Here is a 23,911-nt window from a genome sequence, read left to right as displayed (position 1 = left end):
GTGCAGCCACGAGTTATTTTACACCATCATCTCATCTTTGCAATTATTGCACACAACGCTGTTCTGAGGGTACAGGACTGGACATATGTTAACAACAACGCTGGGATACGTAGAGCAGGCATGAAACAGGTGAGCAACATCAGCTAGTTTATTCTTACCTTCACCATCACCGGCTCAGTCATGAAGTCAACTGAATCCAGTTTTATTTATGCAGCACCTCATCACAACAGCAGTTGCCTCAAAGTGCTTTAAACTTGTTTGTATTTCTGCGGCCACCTGTCTTCTATCCAAAGGTTTTTAGGTGGGATTCATTTATTTTGGTTACGGAATTGTTGCCTGCTGTATTTGGAATACCTGGAATACCTGGGAAACCTGGAATACCTGGAATACCTGGTGACTGTGGCGACCAACTTTAATAACTGCCAGCCATCTCTAACAGCCGCTCGGGAAAATGAGTGTCGGCGACACTCATTTTCCCGAGTGACCAGTCGGTCTGTGTGACCTCATCGAGCACCTTTCCTAAAGACACAGCTTGAAACGGTTTTCTTTATTGATTGATTTATTTAGCATGAGAGGTCGAAAAAACTGGGGAAGTCTGCTATTTTTAGTTCAAATAATGAACAAGACCAACAAGTCCACAATAAGACAGCAAGAATCTCTACTAGAAAGAGAGAGTGGTAAAAAAAGAAAAACAGCACTCGGACACACCTGAATCGATTGCAGCTGCAGTGACAGACACTTGGTAATATTTTACCAGACGTCCGATATGAAAGTTGCTTCTAAAGACGAATTCCCTTCCTGTGGACCATTTAGTATCCAAGCATGAACATGAGCTTTGCTGTTGTTTGACACTAAATGCTTAGAGGAAGATTGAGGATGAAAAACGGGGAGTGTGGCGAGTGGGTGAAAGCAGACGACAGAGCACATTCCACAAGAAAGTACATTCATCAGTAAACGTCTGCCTCCCAGGAACAGCGGCCACTTCATCCAAAGGGTCTGCAGCCGCACGAGCACATTTACAAGCTGAATGAATGAGATCCAACCACTACAGTTATTCACCACAGTGACTGGTAAACAAACATACAACAAAACAGACTTCAGGGTGGAGTTTCCCACCTTCACACCAAATGTCACAGGCTTTACTTACAGAAACAGACAGTTTTGTAACCTGATTTCTAAACCATTACTGGTGATTTACATGCAGGTCTTTCCTGATTTGTATTTACTAGTCTGTAAACTACCTACTTTTTGGACAAAGAATCTGTAAACACTGATGCAAACTGTGTCCATGGTGCATCCTGCTAACGTCTGGTAGTCGTCCATATGTACCACAGAAGGCGGCGATCCAGATGCTGTTTGATCTTCCTTGAAGTAATGCCAACATGTTTGCATTTTAACTCCGTTTATTGTGGTTCAGGACATTCACTACAGTTCAGTCAGAGTCTGCTGCTACACGGCTGTACAGTCACACTCGTTTAGTTCAGTAGGTTTAGGCATCCTCTGAACTCCATGTGTCGAGTAAACGGACTGCTCTAGGTCCCCAGAGCAAATATTATACCACCCTTAGTTCAGTCCTGAAATAAATAAACATTTAATAAATTAAAGGTAGATCATAGAAAAGTGCAGTCCTTATTCATGTGGCCTATACGACAGCTACAGGTAACAGTTTCTCCATAAATTATAATTCTACGCATCGTTTTTCTTTGCGGAGAGACTTTTCCATGTAAGTAACAGCATCACACAACATACTGATGCATGTGTGATGAAGTCATGTTAGAAAAACAAAGAAACATCGTCCATACTTAAAGTTTTAGATCCTTACAGATGCTTCGGTAACACTTTATCAGTTTCTAGCTTGAGTGAGTCACAAATACTGTGTCATCAAATATGCAGAGGTGGCAAAACCACAGACAGTCGTCACTTTAGGAGAACGATGGACACTCGTGTTGAAAACTGCTGATTAAACTTCTTAACTCAAGTAAAAGTGAAAATGCACAGAAATGTAAACTGAGCCTCGTGACTGCTGAAACACCTAAATAGTACAAGAACATAGTCGGGGATTAAAGTGGGATTTGGCAGGTGTGAAACTCTCAGATCAGTTGTACGGCTGGAGTGTGGGGAAACCAACATCAGCTCCATTCATTTTGATTGTGTACATTTTGTCTACAGGCTGTGATCGACTGACTTGTGTTGCTGCTGCTCTAAAATGTACCGCTCTTTGTGAATTTAACCAACTGAATTAACAAGATGTAAGCAGAGATTACACAGACTCACAAGGCTGTTTTACACTCCCTCTGTAGCACAAAGATGGAAGTCAGTGAGGGAGTCCAACCAGCATCAGCCGATGTAACAGTGAGCATGAACGCAACAGGTTCTCTGCAGCAGGCAAACATCGTGCACTACTTTAAACTTAAGCACAGTGCTGTAGATGAACCGACTCAGCACTAAGCTGCTCTTTCATGCACACAAAGTCAGAATCCTTTGATTTGTTTTGCAGATGTGTGAGAAAACAAACGGCTGGATCCAAAAACTCAAAACTACATTTAAATGTAATTTCCAATCTAGTTTTTTCACATTTCTCCATCTCTCAGTGAACGCATTCATTTCTCTCCCTGGGAAACAAAGCAGCTGTACTTGCTGTCCACACTGCACACAAACACTTTGTGTGTTTATATTTGTTGAGTTGTACATTTAAAATGATCTGCCAGTTAAAACATCGTTACTTCCTCTTCTGTAGTGCTAGCTACATGCTGAAGTGCATCGCAGCTCATGGTATCTACACCAAAAATGTTTTTTGTTGCGGTCCACTTTACCCCCCGAGTAGAGCTATTAATGTATGTGTGATGTATAACTGATATGTTTTTGCCTCTTGTCGTAACAGGATTGTCGTCGATGTTACTGTCCTCAACATTTAGGTTCAAATCTGTTCCAGAGGGCCTGCAGTGATGTGAAATGATAATAATATTACCCCTTAAATGTGTCAAAGCTAAAGTAATGAGCCTTTTATGAAAATGTAGGGAGTAAATACAGATACCTGAAAATCCTACTTAAGTACTGTAACAGAGTATTTGTTATTTCCCACCTCTGTAGTAATCTGTAATCTGTTGCCTGAAAGGAGTAAAAACAGGGGAAAGAAAAGTGACAAAGAAACTGGAGAAGAGGAAGAAGATATTTTGAATACCAGCATATTCGAGTAAACTGTGGGGAAATATATTTCCCTTCAAAAGTGTAGCTGAAGTTTATCGATATGCAAATATAATTTTTAGGACACTGTGCTGACACTGTCCTTGAAAGGAAATGATTACAAATATACTAGAAACAGGCTCATCACGGTGTTCCTGCAACTGTCCAACTACCTGCAGTTCAAACAGCACTTTGTGCAGGACCCTCTATTAAGCGACAGGCAGCACTGCCCCAGAGCCTGAGATCAACTGCACGAGTCCTCAGCTCAGCGAGAGGCCTCTGCAAAGTCCCAACAGTTAGTTACATGACGGTAAACTGGAGCCAACACATCCAGTTCCACCTTAGTCCAGCTGACTTCTTTGGGTTCTTGTGGTGTTTTGGCAGTTTACCTGACCCGCTTCATGTGTCATTGCTGAAATCGGTAAATGAACAAATAACAAGGTAATAGAATAAATAAATATTCTGGGGTTAAGGTTTTGGTCTACAGGGGACTGATCGTGGTCCTGCAGTAGCAAGAGTTTCCATTTTGCACCACAGGAAGGATTCAGCACCAAACATCTGTCCCACGCACACACTGACAGACAGACAATCAAACGCTCCTGTGGGAGTTCAGATCCCGTCACAGTGTGTTTCCCATGCCGCTGCTCACCAGCCCTTTCACGTTCATAATGGGCCGAACGTCGTGCAGTTGTCTCCTTCGATCGATAAATGTGGCCAACCGTGCCGTGTCCAGTGGTGTCTTGGAGTACTCCCCACCTCCACGACCCACCCACAGATGTTGGAGACAGGAAGTAGCACTCGGCCGTTTCCTGGGATCCTGCTGCAGTAATGATGACACAAAATCCCTCGCCACCTGGCTCACATTGCAGAAGTATTCATCTGGGAAGCAGAAGTCTAGGCGGCAGATGTTGATGCAGGTTTCCTCCGGTGACTCGTCCAGAAACGGAGAAACGCCACTAAGCATGACATAAGCCAGAACACCCAAGCTCCACATGTCTGTGGCCACGGAGACTGGAGCGCCACGGATCAGCTCAGGCGCAGCGAACTCTGGATTCCCGAGCAAGAGGTGGACGTATCGGCGGTGGGCAGACAACTGGACAGCATCGCCAAAATCGATTAACTTAATACTGGGCATGGGAGAATGGAGGTTGACCATGATGTTCTCGGGCTACAGCAAAAACAGAGTTATGACTTAGACACAGGTGAGCAAACAACAATTGTCAATATTTTTCTTTTCATATGTGACAAAAACCTGCAGTCACCTTCAGGTCTTGGTGTGCCACTCTACAGGTATGAAGGTGCTCCAGGGCCTCCAGTGTTTCTCTGATGAAGAAGGCCACCTTCTCCTCCATCAGCTCATCGTGGGCAACCAGATAATCAAGCAAGCGGCCATCCTCCAGTCTAACATGGAAACACAGACAAGTTTCGATTTCTGCACTGTGTGGTTGAATGAATCGCTCAGTAGACCCGCTATTACACACAGCTGTGAATATGCACTGCAGGCTTTGTAACTCATTCACTGTGAATGGGTGATGTCACACGTTCACATTATGGAGCAGCTGTTCTGCTTTGCTCGTCCTGGTTGTGCTGACAAAGTGTAAACATTATGAAAACATTCAAAGAGAGCAAAGTTGAAAAGAAAACTATTAAAAAGTAACAGCCATCTAGTTTGGTTCATACCAAACCACGCGGGCTCTAAAAGCAGCTGAAAACTCTACTTGTTGTGAAAAACAAGCAAAAACACAACGATAAAAAAACCGTGCAGCAGCCAAACACTGGACTTACAGCTCCAGGACGAGCATCAGACAGGAGGGAGACTCGTAGGTGTCCAACAATGACACCAGCTGGTGATTCTGGACATATTGCAGAATGTCTGCCTCATGAGCCACTTGCTCCTTCTTCTGCATCTTCTTGCTCACAAACTTCACTGCCACCTAGTGGAGAACAAAGGCAAAACACTTAAACGTGCAATATAGTTTTTTCTATGCCGAGGTGCATCTATTTGACTAGTTCCATCCAACTTGAGGTTCAGTATCTTGCCCAACATACAAGCGATTAGTTGATGAGCTGCTCTACCTCCTGAGCTGCAGCCACCCCGCCTGAAGTTAAAGTTTTGAGACAAAACCACTCTGCACGATGACATATTGTGGATTTTTCATCAAGGTGGCGCAGAGCTGATTATAAGGATTTACAGCCAGATAATAAAATGCTTGTTTGTGCAAACACAGACAGATTATCAAGTTTATCTATACGATCATTAAAACAGGTTACATCTTGAATGTGTCTGCATCTCACAGTAGCTGATAAAATATCAAGTTTAATTTTTAAGAAGTTAAACAAAAGGAACAAGTACCTCTTTCTTAGTGGACCTGTTGACACACTTCCGTACCACTGAGAACCGTCCCCTGGTCAAAGCAAGTGAGACTGCATTAAAAACCGGCTGCTTTGGCTCGATAGAGACGTTATTTGTGACTGAAATCGTTTTACCTTCCAATCTCACAGATCTCAGTAAAGGTTGACTCAAAGTTTTCCTTCCAATGAATGCCCGTCCCATCACAGCCAGAGTCTGGACAAAGAACAAATACATAAGTAAGATAATTCCCCCTGAACATGTCAGCATTAGTGGAGAAATTGTTTTCATTTCCTCTTTCTTTACTCTTAGGTGGAGAGGTGGTTCGCCTTGATCTACCGGTGTTTATGCCCATGGGCAGAGGTGCCCGGTCAGCTCATTGCCTCATCAGTGCTGTGTAATAAGGACAAGCTGTAGCAGTTATTTTCCACATGGTGGTGAATCGGCTTCAGCGTGCCTCGCCTGTTCTCCCCTACTTCCCTTTCTGGACTGAAAAGCTCACAGCCAGATCAGCGCTCAGGCTTTATGAGTCTGTGGAATCAGGACTTACCCGAGGCTCACCTGCCTGCCCACTCTCCAGCAAACAACCTTCTTCATTTACTCCTCTCTACTGTGATATATTTCCAGGGGTGGAGTGTGTCATACTCTCACCAGCTGATGGCAAATTCAATTTCAAATCTTTGAGATTTTAAAACTGTTCACCTTCAGGTCTAGGATGCATTCAAGGATACCTTTTGGTATCCTTGAATGCATCCTCATGCATTTACTTTTCTTTGTTAAGAGCACGTGCGACTTACTGCTGCTGGCTAGTGTGACCATATTTGAGGGCTCCGATGGTGGGCCGACACCCCAGCGGTTGGAGGCCCGAACTCTGAACTGATAGTGACCTCCGGGGATCAGAGAGTCGATCTGCACACATTCCTCCCTGCTGCTGGCCACCTGCTGCCACAGGAACGAGTCTGTGAGTGAAAGAGGAGGAAAGGTCAGTCTGTTTGAACATCACTACAGAACAATTCCAGTGGCTAATACACAGACCTTCCTGTCTATACTCCACAGTGTAGCTGCTGACAGTACAGTGGGCAGATGAAGGTGGGGGCAGCCAGTGGATCATCACCGCTGTGCTGCTGGCCTCCTGAGCCACAGGTCTCACTGGGGCTGCTGGGATACCTGCAAGCCAAGACAAAAATAGTCAACCCCAAATCAACAGTAACCGTCTCAAATGGTCCTCAGTGTTAATCAAAGTGCGACACCTTGGACTTTGATGGAGGCAGAGGAGGATGCAGTGCCGTGGTCATTAACAGCAACACAGGTGTAGATTCCTGTATCCTGAGGCATCAGATTACAGACTTTCAACAAGATGTCACCTGTATCCCTGCACAGTGCGTAGGAGTATGGAGAGAGGAGGAAAGATCAAAAGGCTGCACTCATAGAGGGTACTACTTATAGTGGTGTGAAGACGTGTTTGCCCCCTTCCTGATTTCCTGTGTGAAAAAATAATTGGCATCCGATCACATCTGGCGTAAAAGTAACACAGCATTTCTGAAAAGGAACATCGTACCAACAGTAAACCATGGTAGTGGGAGTGTAATTGTCTGTGGCTGTTTTGCTGCTGTGGAAAATGGAACCATGACTTCTGCTGTCTGAAGGAGAACATCTGGCCACCTCTTTGTGACCTCTAGGTGAAGTGCCCTTGAGTTCTGCAGCAGGACGGTGATCCAAAGCAGCAAGTCCACCTCTGAATGGCTTAAGAAAAGCAAAATGAAGACTTTGGAGTGGCCTAGCCAAAGTCCTGATCTGAATCTGACTGAGGAGCTGTGGCATGAGGCTGTTCGTGCTTGAAAACCCTCCGATGGCTCAATTACAATTATTCTACAAGCATCAGTGGGCCAAAATTCCTCCAACACGATGCAAAAGACTCACTGCCAAACGTTCAGTTGATTGTAGTTGTTGCTGCTTAGTTACTAGGTTTTTCACACATGGCCATGAGGGTTTAGTCTTTTTCCCTTAATAAACACCTTCATTTAGAAACTGCATTTTGTTTTTACTTGTGTGAGTTTTGTCTGATATTTAAATCTGGTTGATGATCGGAAACGCATAGAAATCAGGAAGGGGGTGAACACTTTTACACCACTGTATGTTTAAAAGTCAAAACACTGAAGGAGAAGCAGGTGAGGAAAAACAAGAATCTGAATGCAGCATTGAAATGGTCCTCTGGAAAGCCTTCATGGACACATCTGGTGTTCCTCGTGGTCTCTTTGTTACCTGATGTCTATGGTGAAGCGGCTGTTGTTGGTCACTGGATTCTGGTCGGGGCCCTTCAGAGTGACTGAAGGTTTAGGCCGTCCTGAGACTTTACAGCAGAGGACTACGGTCTCTCCGAATGCACATACCACATCTGACAGTGGGACCAAGAACTCTGGAGCCACTGCACACAGAAAACGCATCACAAACCACGTTCCCCTCAGCTCTTAGTTAAAATGTCCACAGTTTATCACGTTGTTGTTTCTGAGCGAAGGCATGTGTGACCTCAAGCATTCTCAGCTCAGTTCTGTAGTTTTTGGGAACAGTTCAAACCTCTCTCATGTATTCAGAAGGAATTGTTGCATTGCTGTTATACTGCATTAGCATAAATAATGACCAGTTTTGCCAAATCACTCGATTCAGATCAGAATAATCAGGCTGATTCTAGCACATCATTTATTACCAGGTTTGCTGCTGTTCCAGACTGACATAGGAGTTGGGGCTTCTTGTACTCCCGTGGTAGTGAAAAGCATTTGGAAGCCTCTTGGCTTTGTCACACAACTTATTCAATGAATAAATAAATGTAATTTGCATTAACTGCCTTATGTATGTCTCACCTTCCTGGATGAAGTTTGGGTTCAGAAGCTGGAAAATAATTAGATGTGGATTAGTTTTCAGCATATATGAAGCAGTATTATATAAAATGAATTTATACATAATAGTTCCAGATTTTAAACTGCTTAAATTCTCTCACATTTGTCTCCAACACAGTGTTTGTCTAATGCTGATATAATAATTCAATAGAAAAGTATTCAACACCGAGTCAGAGATCTTTTCAATGAAAATGAACAGCTGGTACCTCCATGCCCGTCTTTGGGTCAATGTCATCACCACAATCTGAATCATCTGAAGTTTGGACCTCCTGGTGGAGGAAGAAACAAGGGAAAAGAATAAAAGGGGAATGGAGGCACATAAAAGTCAAAGGTAAGAGAATGGAGATGGGACATAAAAAAGGTGAAACATGTACAAAAACAAGGAAAACGGGAACGACAGGAGGAAAGAGTACGAGAGGGGACAGATGCAGACGAAGTTGAGCAGAACCAAAACAGAAAAAATGATGTCAAATATGAAAAGAGATGAAAGAGAACAAAGGAAAGATTCTGAGAATATGAGAAAAAATGAGAGCAAAACAGTGGCTACAGTGGACACTTCAGATCCTACTCACCTGAGAGTCCTTTTGGATTTTTCTGACACACTGTAAAACTGCCACCATTTGTCTTTCCATTAAGTGATAATTAGAGGTTTTGAGGCTACTAATCAGTCCTTTAAGACTGTAAATCTAACCTTATCACCAGAAAATGTTCAAACTGTTAAACCTGCGATAAGCCAAAATCTTTGGTTGGGGAGTGCAGTACGACTCTTAGAATGATTCGCTACCTTATCGTGGTGGAGGGGTGTGCGTGTCCCAGGGATTCTAGAGGCTATGTTCTCGGGAGGCTTTGCCTCCTATTAGGGTCTCCAATGGCAAACTGGCAAACTGGGTCATGCATTAGTACATGGGGCCCGACTGGCCACAGCCTGAGAGGGACACGGGCCCATCCTCCTGTAGGCCCACCACCCACAGGAAGGTCAGGTTCAATAAGTGGAGGCCCTGGCGGACCGATCCCTGGCTACCAAGACTAGCAATTAGGAGAATGTCACTGGCGGGGCAGGAGCCTGAGTTAGTGCGTAAGGTTGAGCGGTACTGGCTAGGTATAGTCAGGCTCACCTCAACGCACGGCTTGGAACTAGTCTCCTGGAGAAGGGCTGGACTCTGTCTCAGTCATGAGTTGCCCTTGGTGAAAGATGCTGGGTGAGTATCCTAGTATCCCCTTCGGCTTGCTGCCTGTACTATGGTGTTTCTCTTGGTGGACGAGAGGGTTTGTTCCCTGCACCTTTGGGTCGGAGAATGTGTCCTGACTGTCGTCTGTGCTTATGCGCTGGACGACGGTTCAGAGCACCCAGCCTTCTTGGAGTCCCTGGGCAGCGTGCTCAAGGATGCTCCACCTGTGGACTTTGCTGTACTACTGGGAAACTTCAACGTTCATGTGGGCAACAACAGTGAGATCTGAACCCGAGCAGCATTTTGTTGTTGTTTGTCAATAATGAACACCATGTCTGAACTTAAGGGTGTCTATAAGTATATATGGCACTAGGACGTCCTATCGGGCTTGGTTAGCCCGTGGGACTTCGGAGGCAGCTGATAGGTACCAACAGGCCAAGCGGAACATGGCTTGGGCAGTAGCTGAAGCAAAAATTTGGGTGTGGGAGGAGTTCGGAGATGCCGTGGAAAAAGACATGCGGATGGCCTCAAAGAGATTATGGCAAATGGCCAGGCGACTCAGGAGGGGAAAGTGGTGCTCTACCTGCACTGTGTATAGTGCGGGTGGAGCGCTGCTGACTTCAACTGAGAACATTGTCGGGCGGCTGGAATACTTCGAGGATCTTCTTTATCCCACTGGCATGTCTTCCGTGGAGGAAGCAGACTCTGGGGACAAGGCTTCTTTCTCCGCAGGTGAGGTCACTGAGGCTCCTTGGTGGCAGGGCCCCTGAGGGATGAGGTTCGCCCTGAATTCCTGAAGGCTCTGAATGTTATAGGGCTGTCTTGATTGACAATCCTCTACAATGCTGCGTGAAAATCAGGGGCGGTACCTCTGGATTTGCAGACCAGGGTGGTGGTTCCCATCTTTAAGAAGGTTGTGTTTCAACTATAGGAGGATCACACACACTCAGCTTTGCTGGGAAAGTCTATGCCAGGGTGTTGGAAAAGAAAGTTCATCCATTAGTCAAACCTCGGATACAGGAGGAACAATGCAGTTTTCGTCTTGGTTGTGGAACACTGGACCAGCTCTTTACCCACTCAATGATATTTGAGGGTGCATGGGAGTTTGCCCAACCAGTCTAAATGTGCTTTGTGGACTTGGAGAAGGAACTCAACCGTGTCCCTCAGAGTGTGCTATGGGAGGTGCTACGGGAGTATGGGGTGTCTGACCCATTGCTACAGGCCATTTGATCCTTAAACAGCCGTTGCAAGAGCTTGGTCCGCATAGCCATAAGCAATAAGTAATCGTTTCCGGTGAGTGATAGACTCTGCCCATTGTCACAGATTCTGTTCGTAATCTTTATGGACAGAATTTCTAGGTGGAGCCAAGTGGCGGAGGGCTTTCATTTGGGTCGTCTGAGAATCTCATTTCTGCTTTTCACAGATGATGTGGTTCTGTTGGCTTCATTGGGTGATGGCCTCCAACTTGCACTTGAATGGTTCACAGGCGAATCTGAAGCGGTGGGAATGAGAACCAGCACCTCCAAGTGTGAGGCCATGGTCCTAAGCTGGAAAAGGGTGGAGTGCCCACTCCTGGTCAGGGAAGAGCTCCTACCCTGAGTGGAGGAGTTTAAGTATCTCGGGGTCTTGCTTATGAGTGACGGGAGAAGGGAGATCAACAGGGTGGTGATTAGTGCTGTGGCTACAGTGATGCAGAAAAAAGCAAAGCTCTCAATTTACCGGTCGATCTATGTCCCTACCCTCACCCTATGGTCACGAGCTGTGCGTAGTGACCAAAAGAATATGATCGCGGAGAAAAGTGGCAGTAATGAGCTTCCTCCGTAGGGTGGATGGCCTCTCCCTTACTGATAGGGTGAGGAGTTCGGCCATCCAGGAGGTGTTCAACATTGAAAGGAGCCAGCTGAGGTGGTTCGGGCATCTGACATGGATGCCTCCTGGGCGCCTCCTGGGCGAGGTGTTCTGGGCATGCCCCACCAGCAGGCGGCCCCCCCAGGGCAGAACCAGGACACGCTGGAGAGATTATATCTCTCGGCTGGCCTGGGAAGGCCTTGGTGTTCCCCTGGACAAGCTAGAGGAGGTGGATGGGGAGGAGGAGTCCTGGGCTTCTCTGCTTAGGCTGCTGCCTCCACGACCCAGCTTCAGATAAGCGGAAGAAGGTCGATGGATGGATCCTAGAGTATCTGTCTTCATAAGATTATTATAACGCTAGATATATATACAAAAGGACAATGTATATCTGATATGTTAAGTCTCTCAAAAAGAGATTGCATCTGTGATTATGACTGCAGCCTGTGGCTGATGATTACTCAAGACTTTGGCTGTGCTATTATTCTTATTGCTGCAGCATAAGTTGCATGGTTGTAATACATATACATGCAACAGCTCCGTTTTGATTATACTATGTTAATAAGAAAAATTCTTTCATAAAATCACTGCATCTTCCAACAGTCTTGCATAGACATACAGTATTCACAGCACCACACACTGAACCACAGCTGAAGTCTATATCCAGCCACAGCCTACATCACTGCCAACAAGATCAACTGCAGCTGTTCACTGATTGGAGACGCAGTTTTTTCACTGTTCACTGGAGATCAGCTTTTTAAAATGAATGAGGAGCATTAAATGCAACACAAAGTGTCACATGACGTATCCAATTGTGCTAAAACCAGGAATTAAAAAAATAGAAGCTTAAAATTAAGTTGCCAAATGAATCATATAAGAATTGTTTTTGGACATCACCAAACGCTGTTTCCTCTCTTGAGATGCTCTGCTATGTGTTTAGTGCAGTTGCTGTTTGATTGTGGATTTCTCTGTCTTCAGTTTCGCCTTCAGTAAAATGAAAAACATCTGGTTGGGTTGGCGATTAAAGGTAATTTCAGTGCAATTAGAAACTTGGTTTGCTTTTGCAGTATGCTTTGAGTCAGTCACACTGTGTGAGTATTGCCCTGTACACTTCAGATTTCATCATGCCACTTCAATGAGCAAGCACATCATTATTTAACAGTGGTAACCTGGTTTCACTTGTCCATGCCATAAGATTGCCCGTACCATGGCAGAGGATGTGATATACTTCAAATCATGAGCTATTCCTCATCTTCCCAAAGGTGGTGACCTTGGCACACTATGTGCCTCAGCATTTCACGACTGGACTTCTTGCACAGGTGGTGTCCTATCACTGTAGCACACTGAAACTTACAGAGCGGATCATTCTTTTACAAAGTCTACATTCCTAGGTGCTTGATTTCATACACCTGTAGCCATGGCAGTGATTGGAACACCTGGAATTCATGATTTGGATGAGTGAGTGAATACTTCTGGCAGTATGTGCATATGGGTTAAAGTGGGATTTGATAGGCATAGAGACTGTAAGAGCAGCTGTAGTGGTTGCATGTGCGGAAAACAAATAAGTCAGACTAATTTCTAATGTGAGCACAAGTATATTTTGTATAAAGGCTGTGACCAGCTAAAATTCACTGCTCTTTTTGGATTTAGCCAACTGACTTCAACAAGGTCTAAGTAGATATTACAAAGGGGAAAATAATGATGCTGAATTTCTTTGCAAGATTGCTCCCAAAGAAACGGATGGTTTCTAATTTAAATGGTAGTTTCATTTTAATGGAGAGAGAATATCAACCAAAATTCCAGAAAAACACATGAAAGTCATAAATTGATCTGTAACTGACTGAAATAAGTAATTGATCCCCTACAACTCAGAATTTTCAATGAAGAGAAATCCTTAATATGAACCAAGTAACAACATCCCCACGGTCGAGTATGGAGGTGGACACACTGCTCTGGGCAGTGGAGTGCAGATGGAAACGAGCCACACACACAAGCAAAGACATCGTCCTCCGCTTGTTAGCAAGATAAACTGGATCTGTACTCCACATGGGCAGTCTTACCTTTCTGCACTCCTTCCTGACAGGAGATTTGTGAAATATCATTACGTTTATTGTTAAAGAAATAAATATATAACCAGAAAAATATTTATTATTAGCTGAAAAAATAAGTCGTGGAAGTATTTTTCTGCTTAACACCGAGAAGACCAAGGAGCTCATCGTGGACTACAGGAGGAATGCTGACCCACATCCACCCATCCACATTAAGGGGACGGCTGTGGAGCGTGTGAGCAGCTTCAAGTTCCTGGGAGTCCACATCTCCGAGGATCTCACGTGGACGACCAACTGCTCCAAGCTGGTCAAGAAGGCTCACCAGCGCCTCTTCTTCTTGAGGACTCTGAGGAAGAACCACCTGTCCTCAGACATCCTGGTGAACTTCTATCGCTGCACCATCGAGAGCATCCTGACCAACTGTATAACAGTCTGGTACGGGAACTGCTCTGCCTCGGACCGGAAGGCGTTGCAGAGGGTCGTGAAAACTGCCCAGCGCATCGCCGGAGCACCACTTCCTGCCATAAAAGACATCTACAGGAAGCGGTGTCTGAAAAGGGCTGGGAAAATCATCAAAGACCCCAGCCACCCATCACATGGACTCTTCACCCTCCTGCCCTCCGGGAGGCGCCACAGGAGCCTCCGGACTAAGACCACCAGGTACTGGAACAGCTTCTTCCCCACAGCTGTCAGACTCCTGAACTCTGCCTCCTGACATCTGACCCACGTTAACTCATGGACTGAACATACACACACACACACCCACAATGGACAACTGTACCCTCAAACACAATAATAACATGGACTGAACCACCACTCACAACCACCAGCACTTTATATAGCCTCTGTAGAAACTATCTACACCCTCACTTATCTTAACTGCACTACTGTATAGCTCTGTGTAAATAATCATTCTGTACATTCAATAATCTTTAATCCTACAACTGTTTACAACTTGCATAGTTCCCATTTCTGTATAACTGTATATCTCAGATTCCTGTAAAGTTATTTATTTCATATTCTGTATAGTTTTTCATATTTATATCCTGTTCATATCCTGTACATAGCTTGTACTCACTACAGCCTGTACATACTTATAGTTATAGAATATTCACAACATACTTCATACCGTGTACATTATAACATACCATAATAGACCCATTTCTGTAATATACTTACATATCTATATTATTGCTAATATATATTGTAATATATCTATATCACTAAAGCACTTCTGGATGGATGCAAACTGCATTTCGTTGCCCTGTACCTGTGCATGTGCAATGACAATAAAGTTGTATTCTATTCTATTCTATTTTTCAAACCATTCCTTTAGGAAACAAACACCTTACAACACATCAGTGTTTAAAAGATTAACATTACTGCTACACATGTTTGAGCTCATTCTGAATACTTTATGTCTATATTATATTTAAAATGTCTAGTTTTTCAGCCTAATGATAACTTCCTCTTTCACAGTGAAAAGCTCAAGTTTCATTTGTTACAAAATAAAGAGGCTGCAGACCTCAAAAGGCCATGAAACTGCTGGCAGTTCAAACTAACCAACGAGTTTTGAGCCTCTGAATGGATGATTATGTATAACACCTGCTGCCATTCCTCAACAGTTAATACAAAATTTGGGGGAAAAATCTTTGAATTAAAGCAACTTTTAGAAGCTAATACTGGGTAATGTAGCATAAATGAACATGCTAATGTGCAGAGCAGAATATGCTAAAGCTCTAAATATCTATATAGTTATATATATTATATATAGAGCTCTTTATAACTCTTCAATACTGCAAATGACTGACAGTTTACCTGTGATGTATGTTTGGCTTCCTGCATATCCAGTTACCACTCCAAGAAAATCTTTAACAGTATGTCACTCCTGGTCTTTTGACTGAATTCTGAGTCAATCATTTGTTCCAAAGATTCCACAAAATATCCCAGTCAGTCTCTCCCACAATGCAATGCTCGAGATTTTGTCGATGGCAGTAATTGTGCTACTCTGTAACGCCATCAGCTGCAGCCAGTAAGGGTTTTTAATAGAGAAATCGTGGTCCCGTAGGACAGACGTGATCCAAGAAATAAAACCGATCAGTCTGAATTCATGCGTCATGCAGGTTGAGAACCACTCCTGGAGTCCCACTGAGACACATCCACCTGTGTGTGTGTCTACAGGTGTCTGCACACACGCACACATACTGAGGTTAGGACAAAGAACATAAACCGAGTGGGGCGGTGGAGGCGAGGGGTTTTGGCACACACATAACATCACCAGTGCGCACCGTCGGCCTGCTTTACTCACTTTGCCTTTCACCACAGGGTCGGACGAGGCGAACGGGGTAGGAGGAGTGATTTCTTTGGGCTTACGGAGAAGGCCATTCTCCTGACCTTTGACCCCTACTGAGAAGGCATCCTTGTCTTCAGCGCGCTTCCTGGCACGCAGTGTGTTCCACGACAGAGACTTCCTGTACAGTATGGGAACAACAAACATCAACCAGCCAATCAAAGTGAAGCTCAGAGGTGTCCAGCTGAGTCTGGCTGCAGCAGCAACGTACCTGTCAGGTTGCTATGGTGACAGCTTATGACATGACGTAATGCTTCATAAGGTGAATAGATACAGACAAGACCACAATAGTATCGATAAATTATCTATTGGGGTTTGAACTTTTGTCATCTTGGACTTGTTGTTTTCAGTTTATGAGTTATTGTAAGACTGAAAGATGTTTACATACATTTGGAAATCTTTTAGGAAGTACCCGAAGCATCCCAAAACTGCTCTTCTGGATGTTAGCCTCCAACAAAGCAAAAATACATTCTCTACAAACAAGACAATGTAGGCTACTGCAATAACCAAAACAAACAAAAAACACTTTTCAACAGAAAGAATGGCTGTACACCTCGAGTCTGAGAAAATCCAGACAGGACCAGTGCCTGAATCTGCAGCCAGACTCTTCTGGTTCATGAAGACGAACATTAGAGCAGATGACAGAGAGTTCGGACTTTATTGACACAGCTGGACTTCTATGTACAAGAATTAGTGTAATGATGTTTTTAATTTGTTAAATTCAATCTTTTATAGTTCCTGTAAACTTTAAATACATAGTTATGATTAGTAGGACTTCCCGTCCACGTCGATGCGATGCAGCTTAAAAAGGAAAGTTACATAAATCTCTTTTGTTCACCTCTAACCTTGTGTTAGTCATTTTGATTTATTCCAGTGCAAAGTTAGCTCAACTCCTAAAAACACATCAAGGCGAAAAAGCAGCTGAGAATAAACCACAGTTATTCTCTGAGAAGATTTTAAAGGCTTTACAGTTTGTTCAGTTACCAAATGCTGCTACATTTATTCAAAGCTCTGAAGTTTAAACCACTTAAGTTTAGAGTTTGTAGCTTCTGTGGAGTGTCAAACCGTGAGGTTAGTGAAAACTGAAACGAAACAAATCAAATGTAACAACATACACAAAAAGCTGAAATTAACCAAACAGGAACAAAACGCTGTAAAGGGTTTATATACCTGAATCTACAGTGTGGCTGTGGGGATTTTTGGTTCTTGGCATTAAAACCTTGACAGAAATCTTTCATCTAGAAACTTCCCAATAAGCAGAGCTGGAATCAGCACAAAGTCTGCTTGGATGACAACTTTGAACTAGTCTGATATTTCTGTGTCCATGAACTTCTTTCTCTCCTGTACACCAACCTAAACAATGCTGACACGTCTCAGGTTGGACTCAAAGTGGTATTCTGTACAGTAGTATTTCTATGTATGTATTTCAGCTTCAGGTGTGGATATGAGATCGCCGTCGTTACTTCTTCACGTTCTGCTAATATCTGTTGATAGTTACATTTATTTTTGTCACAAAAACGTGTCTCTGTGATGATGTTTGGCTCATTTTAAGAGAGCTTTACTTCTAAAATGGTATAACAGTGCAACACACATGCAGGCAGACACTCGGGTTCACATTTGCTGTTGTGGTTTATTTACAAATATTAAAAACTACTACAAACCGTCACCCATCATCAGCCAAATGTCAAATAAAACATCTTCACCTTGACACCGCTTTGTTAACTCGTGCTCAAGTCCAAAAGGTTTATTTAACAAATTTAAAATCAGTATTATTAATAGACTACCAAGAGTACAACGCTGACCTTGCCACCAAACATATTGCACAGCCTGACTTCATTCATATTTTTCTTGTCATAAATAGTGCAAAAGGTTTTTTTTAGATAAAAAAACAAAACAAAAACAAACAAACAAAACAAAAACAGGAATGTTGTAGAGCCTCAGTCAATGTTTTTACTCTGTACAGTGAACTGCCAACATAAATTCAACACAAAAAAAGAATTAAATACAACTTTGTCCGTGGAATAAAATAATTATTAGTAGGGCAGCAACAATAAGAGGAATAAACAAACATCTGTGAGGAGAACAGGACTGAGGCCACCGCAATGACCCAGGTGAGGTGAGGGTTTTGTTTTTTTTGTTTTTTTTACAGAAAGCAGGAAAAATTAAAAAAAAGTACAAAAACAGAAGAAAATGCAGAGTGTTAGGAACTGAAGTAAAAAGTCGGTTTTAGCTCCACACGAGTACTTTTCACTTTCTGGTTTCCAGTTAGGAACAAGGTACAAGTTTTTTCTATCCTGTCTATTTCTGTGGGAATCACCTCGAAGTTTTCAGCTGTTTTTCTTTCTTTTGTTAGTTTCAAGCCTCAAAACCTTTTTTTATTTTGCTTTTTTGTTTAAACGTCATCGCCACAGAGCCGATAAGTGACCGGCTCAAGAAATCAAAGTCATTGCAGCAGCTTGATGGACAGTTAGAGAACAACTCTGTACCTTCAAAACAAGAAAAAACAAAGTCCAACATTTTTTTGTGTTTGCTTTTTAAACACAGGACGCAGACAGCTGAGGAGCTGGTGATGGAAACAGAGTCAGAACAAAAACATTTAGACAGACCTTTGTCAGCTTAGTCCTCTCATTCAATCCGAATACTTGGTTTCAAGCCCAACCAGAAGTGCTTCAGTCTGCAGGGAAAGATGTGCGGGGTGGGTGGGGACTTACTTGATGTTGTTGGCATCTGTTACGGCTGCTGAGAAGGAGCAAGTAGAAGAAGAGTCTTTAATGGGCTTTGTGAGCGGGCCTAAGACGTGTCCTGGCACCCAGCCCTCCGCGGCAGGCGACTGGCTGTTGGCTGGCCGGTAAACGAGGTACATGTTCTGCTGATTGGTGGCCATGACCTGAATGGTCTCTCCTTGACTGACACAGATCTCATTCTCTTTGAGCGCCGAGTAGTCCTGAGTGACCAGCATGGTGGAAGTGATGTCGTTGTTGTCCTGCAGACAGGAGGGAAGGAAAGAATGGCCGACAGGACGAGGGAAAGGAAAGGCAGAAGAAAAAGAGGAGCAGGATGGAGGAGACACAATGTGGACAATTGAGGATGAGGTTAAGGAGCGACTGTGGGCTGGATAACAGAAATGCTGTGATACAGCTGGTGTCAACCTGAGGAGGAGCAGAGGGAGTTCAGGGCTGAGGAGCAGGAGTGGAGGGAGAACAGCAGTGAACACAGGTTTCATTACTTGAATCAGCAGCACACGCTCATTTTATTAAAATCAAATTATTATTATTACGAACAATAATAATAATTAACAAAGAGGCATAACTGATCCAATACTGTGACGAGGAGATGAGGAGTGGGGAGCCGAGTCAAAACAACGAGAAGAAAAATGAACAAAAGCAGTTTAGTTGTAGTTATACTTGGTTTCAAGCCCAAACTAAGGTGCTTCATCTGTGGCTGCATTGAGCATCGTTGACACACCTGATGGTATATTAGAAACTTTATTAGATCAGCTGTTTGCAGAGAGTGCTAAACACGATCTGCAACAGCACTTAGGAGGGTGATACGTAGCCAAGGTTCTGCCCAAAGCAACGGTCTCGGCTTGCCTTCCTCCCACAGTGCCAAGTGTTCCCTATCAGTGATGCACATGCACCTGGACACGTGCATCACTGATGTTGTGTCAATGAAAACGTGATTCATCAGACTGATGTGCTGATGCTCACGTGCCCATTGTTGCCCCTATCATGGTGGAGCTATGGATCAGACCCCACGGGCCGGCCTTCATAACCAAAGCCATACCAGCTTTTACTGGTTTAACAAAGTCTGTGTCAGGTATGGAGGAACCAGGACGTATGGATGAAAACTGGGCTATTAGAACAAATCATACATGGACAAGCCGACATACACACAAACTGAACTGCTGCTACACCTGCAGTAGCCTACATTTTGACTTACAAAAGTCTGTTTAGTGCCCCAGTTTAGCGAGTGCCTGGTGCAGTCTGCAGGCTGTGCTTACATGACACCAACACAAAATTCTAAAACTAAATAACCAAAAACAAAACAATAAAATCCTCAAATTGAAAGTAAACAAATTTTAAAAAATAAAGGTAAGCTGATAATCATATAACCTGCACACACTCACCATGGAGTCAAAACACGATGAACCTCCATTAGAGGTGGAGACTTTGACTTGGCTCTTCCCCTTCTCCGTACTGCACAGGCCGACCACTGACGAGGGTCGGCTGTGAGAGGACGCGGTAGTTTGATTCCCTGAGGACGAGCGGTTTCTGGTCAGCGATGAGCTGTTGCCTCCTCCACTCTGCTGATTGTGGTAGACGATGGGTGACTGCAGAGCTGCAGACAGAAAAAGCACTTTAGATGAGGCTCATTTAAGTACAACAGGGGACATATTTCAGGACATTTTGTTATAGACACACACAAACTGCATTTCTGTTAAAGGTAAGACAGAAAACACGGGGGTCGTTATTTTTGTTTGGATGGGTTGCCTACCTTCTGGGAACGAGCTTAAGGAAGTGACAGATATCAGGCTTTATCATGTTTCCACCTAAACTACTTTATGATCATGGCAGTTTTATTTTAGGTGGTGAAGGCACCACAGCCAGAAAGCAACCGTCTTCTCGTTTATGTGCCAGTTTGTACAATCATTTTTTAAAGCATGCTAGGTTAAAAATTAAAAGTAGCATCCTTAAAATTTAGGAGAAAATAACAAAAAACCTGTAACGTGCTTTCACAAACGTGACGCTCGAGTGAAAACAAAGTAATATTCTGCTGAACACAAAGACCCTCAGTGTTTCCTCACCAGACAGGAAGTTGCTTTGAGCATCCAGGAGTTCCTGAATGTGTTGGACCCAGACCTGCTTAATGTCAACATTGGCTGCCTGCAGGGTGAAACGCTCCGATGATCCGCGACTCAGCAACACAAACTTACAGGGATCATTATCCACACTGTCCTCCAGACCCAAGTAGGATACCTGCGTGGAAAAGATAGTTTACAGTGTTAGACCAACACCATCTCACAAACCACCAGGTCCTCTCCTGCAGGAGCCTGGAGGAGGGCGTGGTTCGAGGAGCTCGCTAGGAGGTCTATGTATATTCTCATTCTTCAGTATGACCTGCTCATATACACTTCATTTAAAGCACAGTCTGCTGTGTCTTTGTGATGAACATACTGCATGCACACAAACATGGGCACAGCTTTATTGCAACCATCTACACACACGCTCCTCTGTGCTCTCCAATGATTTTGTCCAACATGATCAAATGTGGATGAAAACCTGGTTTTAAAGACTGAAGTCAGGACATGTGTGAGCTTTTGTGTTCTTCATGAGATTAAACCAGTTCACTGATCACAGACCTTTAACCCACTTTTTGTAATACCTTAATGCTCTTTTTGAACTGGTAGCCAGGTGTGGACGAGCCTTTTCTCAGCAGCTCACTGAAGATCACGATTTGCTCAAACAAGAAGACTCGTCGTTCCTTCGAGCGGGACAGGACGCCGGCGTCTTGCACCGTAACAAAAAAGGTTTCCTGCTGCAGCAGTTTGCCCTGACTGGTCAGTTTCCCCTGCAGAGAAACCAGGTTGATATAAACATTACTCTCTTAGGCTTTACAGCACGCCACACATGTCATAGTGTGTGCAGCACATGTCATTGTGAAGACCCACAAAACTTACCTCAAATCCCTGCAGCCGACCCAAATTCATCATGTCATTACACAGTTTCGGGACCTGAGACATCAAACCTACTGCTTTCTGTAAAAGTCATGGACAGAGATATTTAGATAGTTTTTCATTTGAGGAGGATGTGTCAGCACAAACATGCCGGATTGAAAAGCATTTTACATTTTTACCTCAATTTGTTCACAGTCCATTCCTGCCTTTGAGCTGTACTTCAGGAAATCCTGAGGAAGAAGAGAAGCCCAACTTTAATCAGTCTAACCAAGCTTGCTACCATCAACACTTTCATCTAATAGGAAAAACAACAAAAACAGCAAAAACGGCAAAAACGGCAAAAACAGGAAAAACAACAAAAACAGGAAAAATAGTAAAAAACAACAAAAACAGGAAAAACAGGGAAAATGGTAAAAACAGCAAAAACAACAAAAACGGCAAAAACAGGAAAAACAGCAAAACAGTTCCTCTTGGCCAAAGAAATGTTAAAGCTTCAATATGCAGAAATGTAAACGATAATGTAAAGGAAAGTAAGTCAGGTTAGAGTAACATGTGGAGCACAGTTATGCTCTTTGGCATTTTCTTTTGTGATAAGGAGAGACTGTGTGTGTCTGTCACCTTCAGTAAAAGCTGGTATTTGGTGATTCTCTGGATTGGTTTGATGAGGAAGTCACTGATGGACAACCTGGACTGGATATCTTGTTGGATTCCCTGGAAGAGAAATAACCGAACTGTGTGTCCTTTTGTCCACTTCACACAAATACTCCCAATAACATCACACAAAGACAGTATCAGTCCAGATAATTGAGGGTCGTCCCTGCATTTCATATCGAGGATGAATGTAAAAGAACATTGCCGTTTAGATCACACTGCACACCTTCTGCTAATGATGAAGAGAATCAAAGCTTCACCTACATCGAAATACGTGTCGTATTCTGCCACGATGAACTCTGACTTGGGCTTATTCTGACAATAAACAACATACATGTGGAGCCTTCTCTCCTGTAAAGACAAAGGAGCTTTGATTAGAGAGCAAATCACTGGGACAGCAGAGATTATGTACTCTAGTGCGGTGACACAATCACGACACAGTGTTTATCTAACGTGTTTAATGAAGAGCTCAGGGAGGTGTTCATGGTCATCCAGGCATTTCTCCAGTTCTCCTACAAAGAAACTGACAGATAAAGATTGTTACTATCCCCTCGCCCCGTCCTTCACGCCATCATTTCCAGCCGACACTCGACTTACTCTCTGTGCCAGTCATAAATCTGGTGGATGTTCCCAAACACGATTTTGTCTTTTCCTTTCATGTCGTCTGGGACGCCCTTCTCCTCGATCCTCTTCATGAACCCCTGCAGTCAAAGTGTTGATAACTTTTGAACCCAAATGTACATTTCCTGATGCCCTTTGTTTAAATGGCAGGAGACCGCTGCACAGAATGATTCTGCAGAAGCACTCACCTCCACCACGATGCCCAGGTCTTTGACATAGTCCTTCTCTGTCTGAATCAGCTCGTTCAGAACAAACCTGTGTTAAAAAACAGCTAAGTTAACACAGAGCTCCTGTTCCTGCTGCAACAGAGGACTAGTGCCTTAGTGAATGCTTCACACTGTAAACATGGTTATTTCTTGAGGTTCCAACATCTGCCTCCATCTCACTCTCTCCTTAGGGCAGAGGTGTCCAACTCCAGGCCTCCAGAGCCGGTGTCCTACAGGTTTTAGATGTGTCCTTGACCTCCTCATCATGTCTTGAAGTTCTCCAGAGGCCTGGGAGTGAACTAATTATTTGATTCAGGCGTGCAGGGTGTCCAGGGTGAGATTTAAAACCTGCAGGACACCGGCCCCAGGAGTTGGACACCCCTGCCTTAGGGTGAAGTGGAGACTGTAATCTACTCATTGCTGTCCCTCCCGGTCACTCCCACTCTAAGCATCTTCAGCTCCGCCCCCTATAGCTTCCACATGTTTTTTGTCACTACCATGTTGCAAAGTTTCACTTTCATTCTTGCTGCTATCCTGTCACAAATCACCCCTGACACTCATCTCCACCCGCCTCCAGCCTCTTCATCTCTTGTGCACTGTCTGTTACTTGGTTGACCCCCAGCTAAACTCATCCACCTTCAATACCTGGACTCTAAGATAAGATTGACAATTCTGTCTGTAGTAAGTTACACTGAACAGAATCGAGAGTCGATGCAGAAAAGAGCTGGCAGTGATGCCAACAGATATCGCAGTGATTAGGTCAGGTGGAGCATGAAGTGCTATGGTGGAGGTGGCTTGTGCATAGCATAGCATCTGTGGACCGGATCAAGCAGTACTGAGATCAGCTGAGCTATGGCTGTGCTTTTGTTGAACAAAGGCTACCCTCCATTTTCTAAATTCGAAGCAGTTCAAAGTAGAAG

At 43.8% G+C, this 23,911-nt stretch overlaps 1 protein-coding gene across 4 annotated transcripts in view; it reads right to left on the bottom strand.

Moving 5' to 3' along the window:
- Positions 1-494: 494 nt before the first annotated feature.
- Positions 495-23,911, bottom strand: part of kalrna (kalirin RhoGEF kinase a) — a 152,887-nt gene continuing 129,470 nt past the window's right edge. The window contains exons 47-69 of one of the 4 annotated variants that reach the window (XM_085384695.1): positions 22,974-23,040; positions 22,762-22,865; positions 22,618-22,687; positions 22,429-22,515; positions 22,132-22,224; positions 21,693-21,743; positions 21,517-21,594; positions 21,222-21,407; positions 20,644-20,815; positions 19,966-20,177; positions 18,551-18,822; positions 15,798-15,960; positions 8,634-8,696; positions 8,392-8,419; positions 7,796-7,958; positions 6,784-6,905; positions 6,569-6,700; positions 6,331-6,492; positions 5,671-5,749; positions 5,537-5,588; positions 4,969-5,117; positions 4,446-4,584; positions 495-4,351 (exon numbers count right to left, since the gene is read on the bottom strand). In XM_085384695.1, the coding sequence (XP_085240821.1) occupies positions 3,803-4,351; positions 4,446-4,584; positions 4,969-5,117; positions 5,537-5,588; positions 5,671-5,749; positions 6,331-6,492; positions 6,569-6,700; positions 6,784-6,905; positions 7,796-7,958; positions 8,392-8,419; positions 8,634-8,696; positions 15,798-15,960; positions 18,551-18,822; positions 19,966-20,177; positions 20,644-20,815; positions 21,222-21,407; positions 21,517-21,594; positions 21,693-21,743; positions 22,132-22,224; positions 22,429-22,515; positions 22,618-22,687; positions 22,762-22,865; positions 22,974-23,040 (3,193 nt within the window). In that variant the 3' untranslated portion in view covers positions 495-3,802. Of the gene's footprint in view, positions 4,352-4,445; positions 4,585-4,968; positions 5,118-5,536; positions 5,589-5,670; positions 5,750-6,330; positions 6,493-6,568; positions 6,701-6,783; positions 6,906-7,795; positions 7,959-8,391; positions 8,420-8,633; positions 8,697-15,797; positions 15,961-17,449; positions 18,823-19,965; positions 20,178-20,643; positions 20,816-21,221; positions 21,408-21,516; positions 21,595-21,692; positions 21,744-22,131; positions 22,225-22,428; positions 22,516-22,617; positions 22,688-22,761; positions 22,866-22,973; positions 23,041-23,911 lie in introns of those variants that run through there. The other 3 variants (XM_085384697.1, XM_085384696.1, XM_085384698.1) reach the window with 3 other exon arrangements.

Source organism: Rhamphochromis longiceps, linkage group LG16, assembly GCF_057381845.1.
Source record: "Rhamphochromis longiceps isolate RC_006_pf linkage group LG16, R_longiceps_female_GT1.1, whole genome shotgun sequence".
NCBI classification, from domain to species: domain Eukaryota; kingdom Metazoa; phylum Chordata; class Actinopteri; order Cichliformes; family Cichlidae; genus Rhamphochromis; species Rhamphochromis longiceps.
This window is presented reverse-complemented; position numbering and strand designations above follow the sequence as displayed.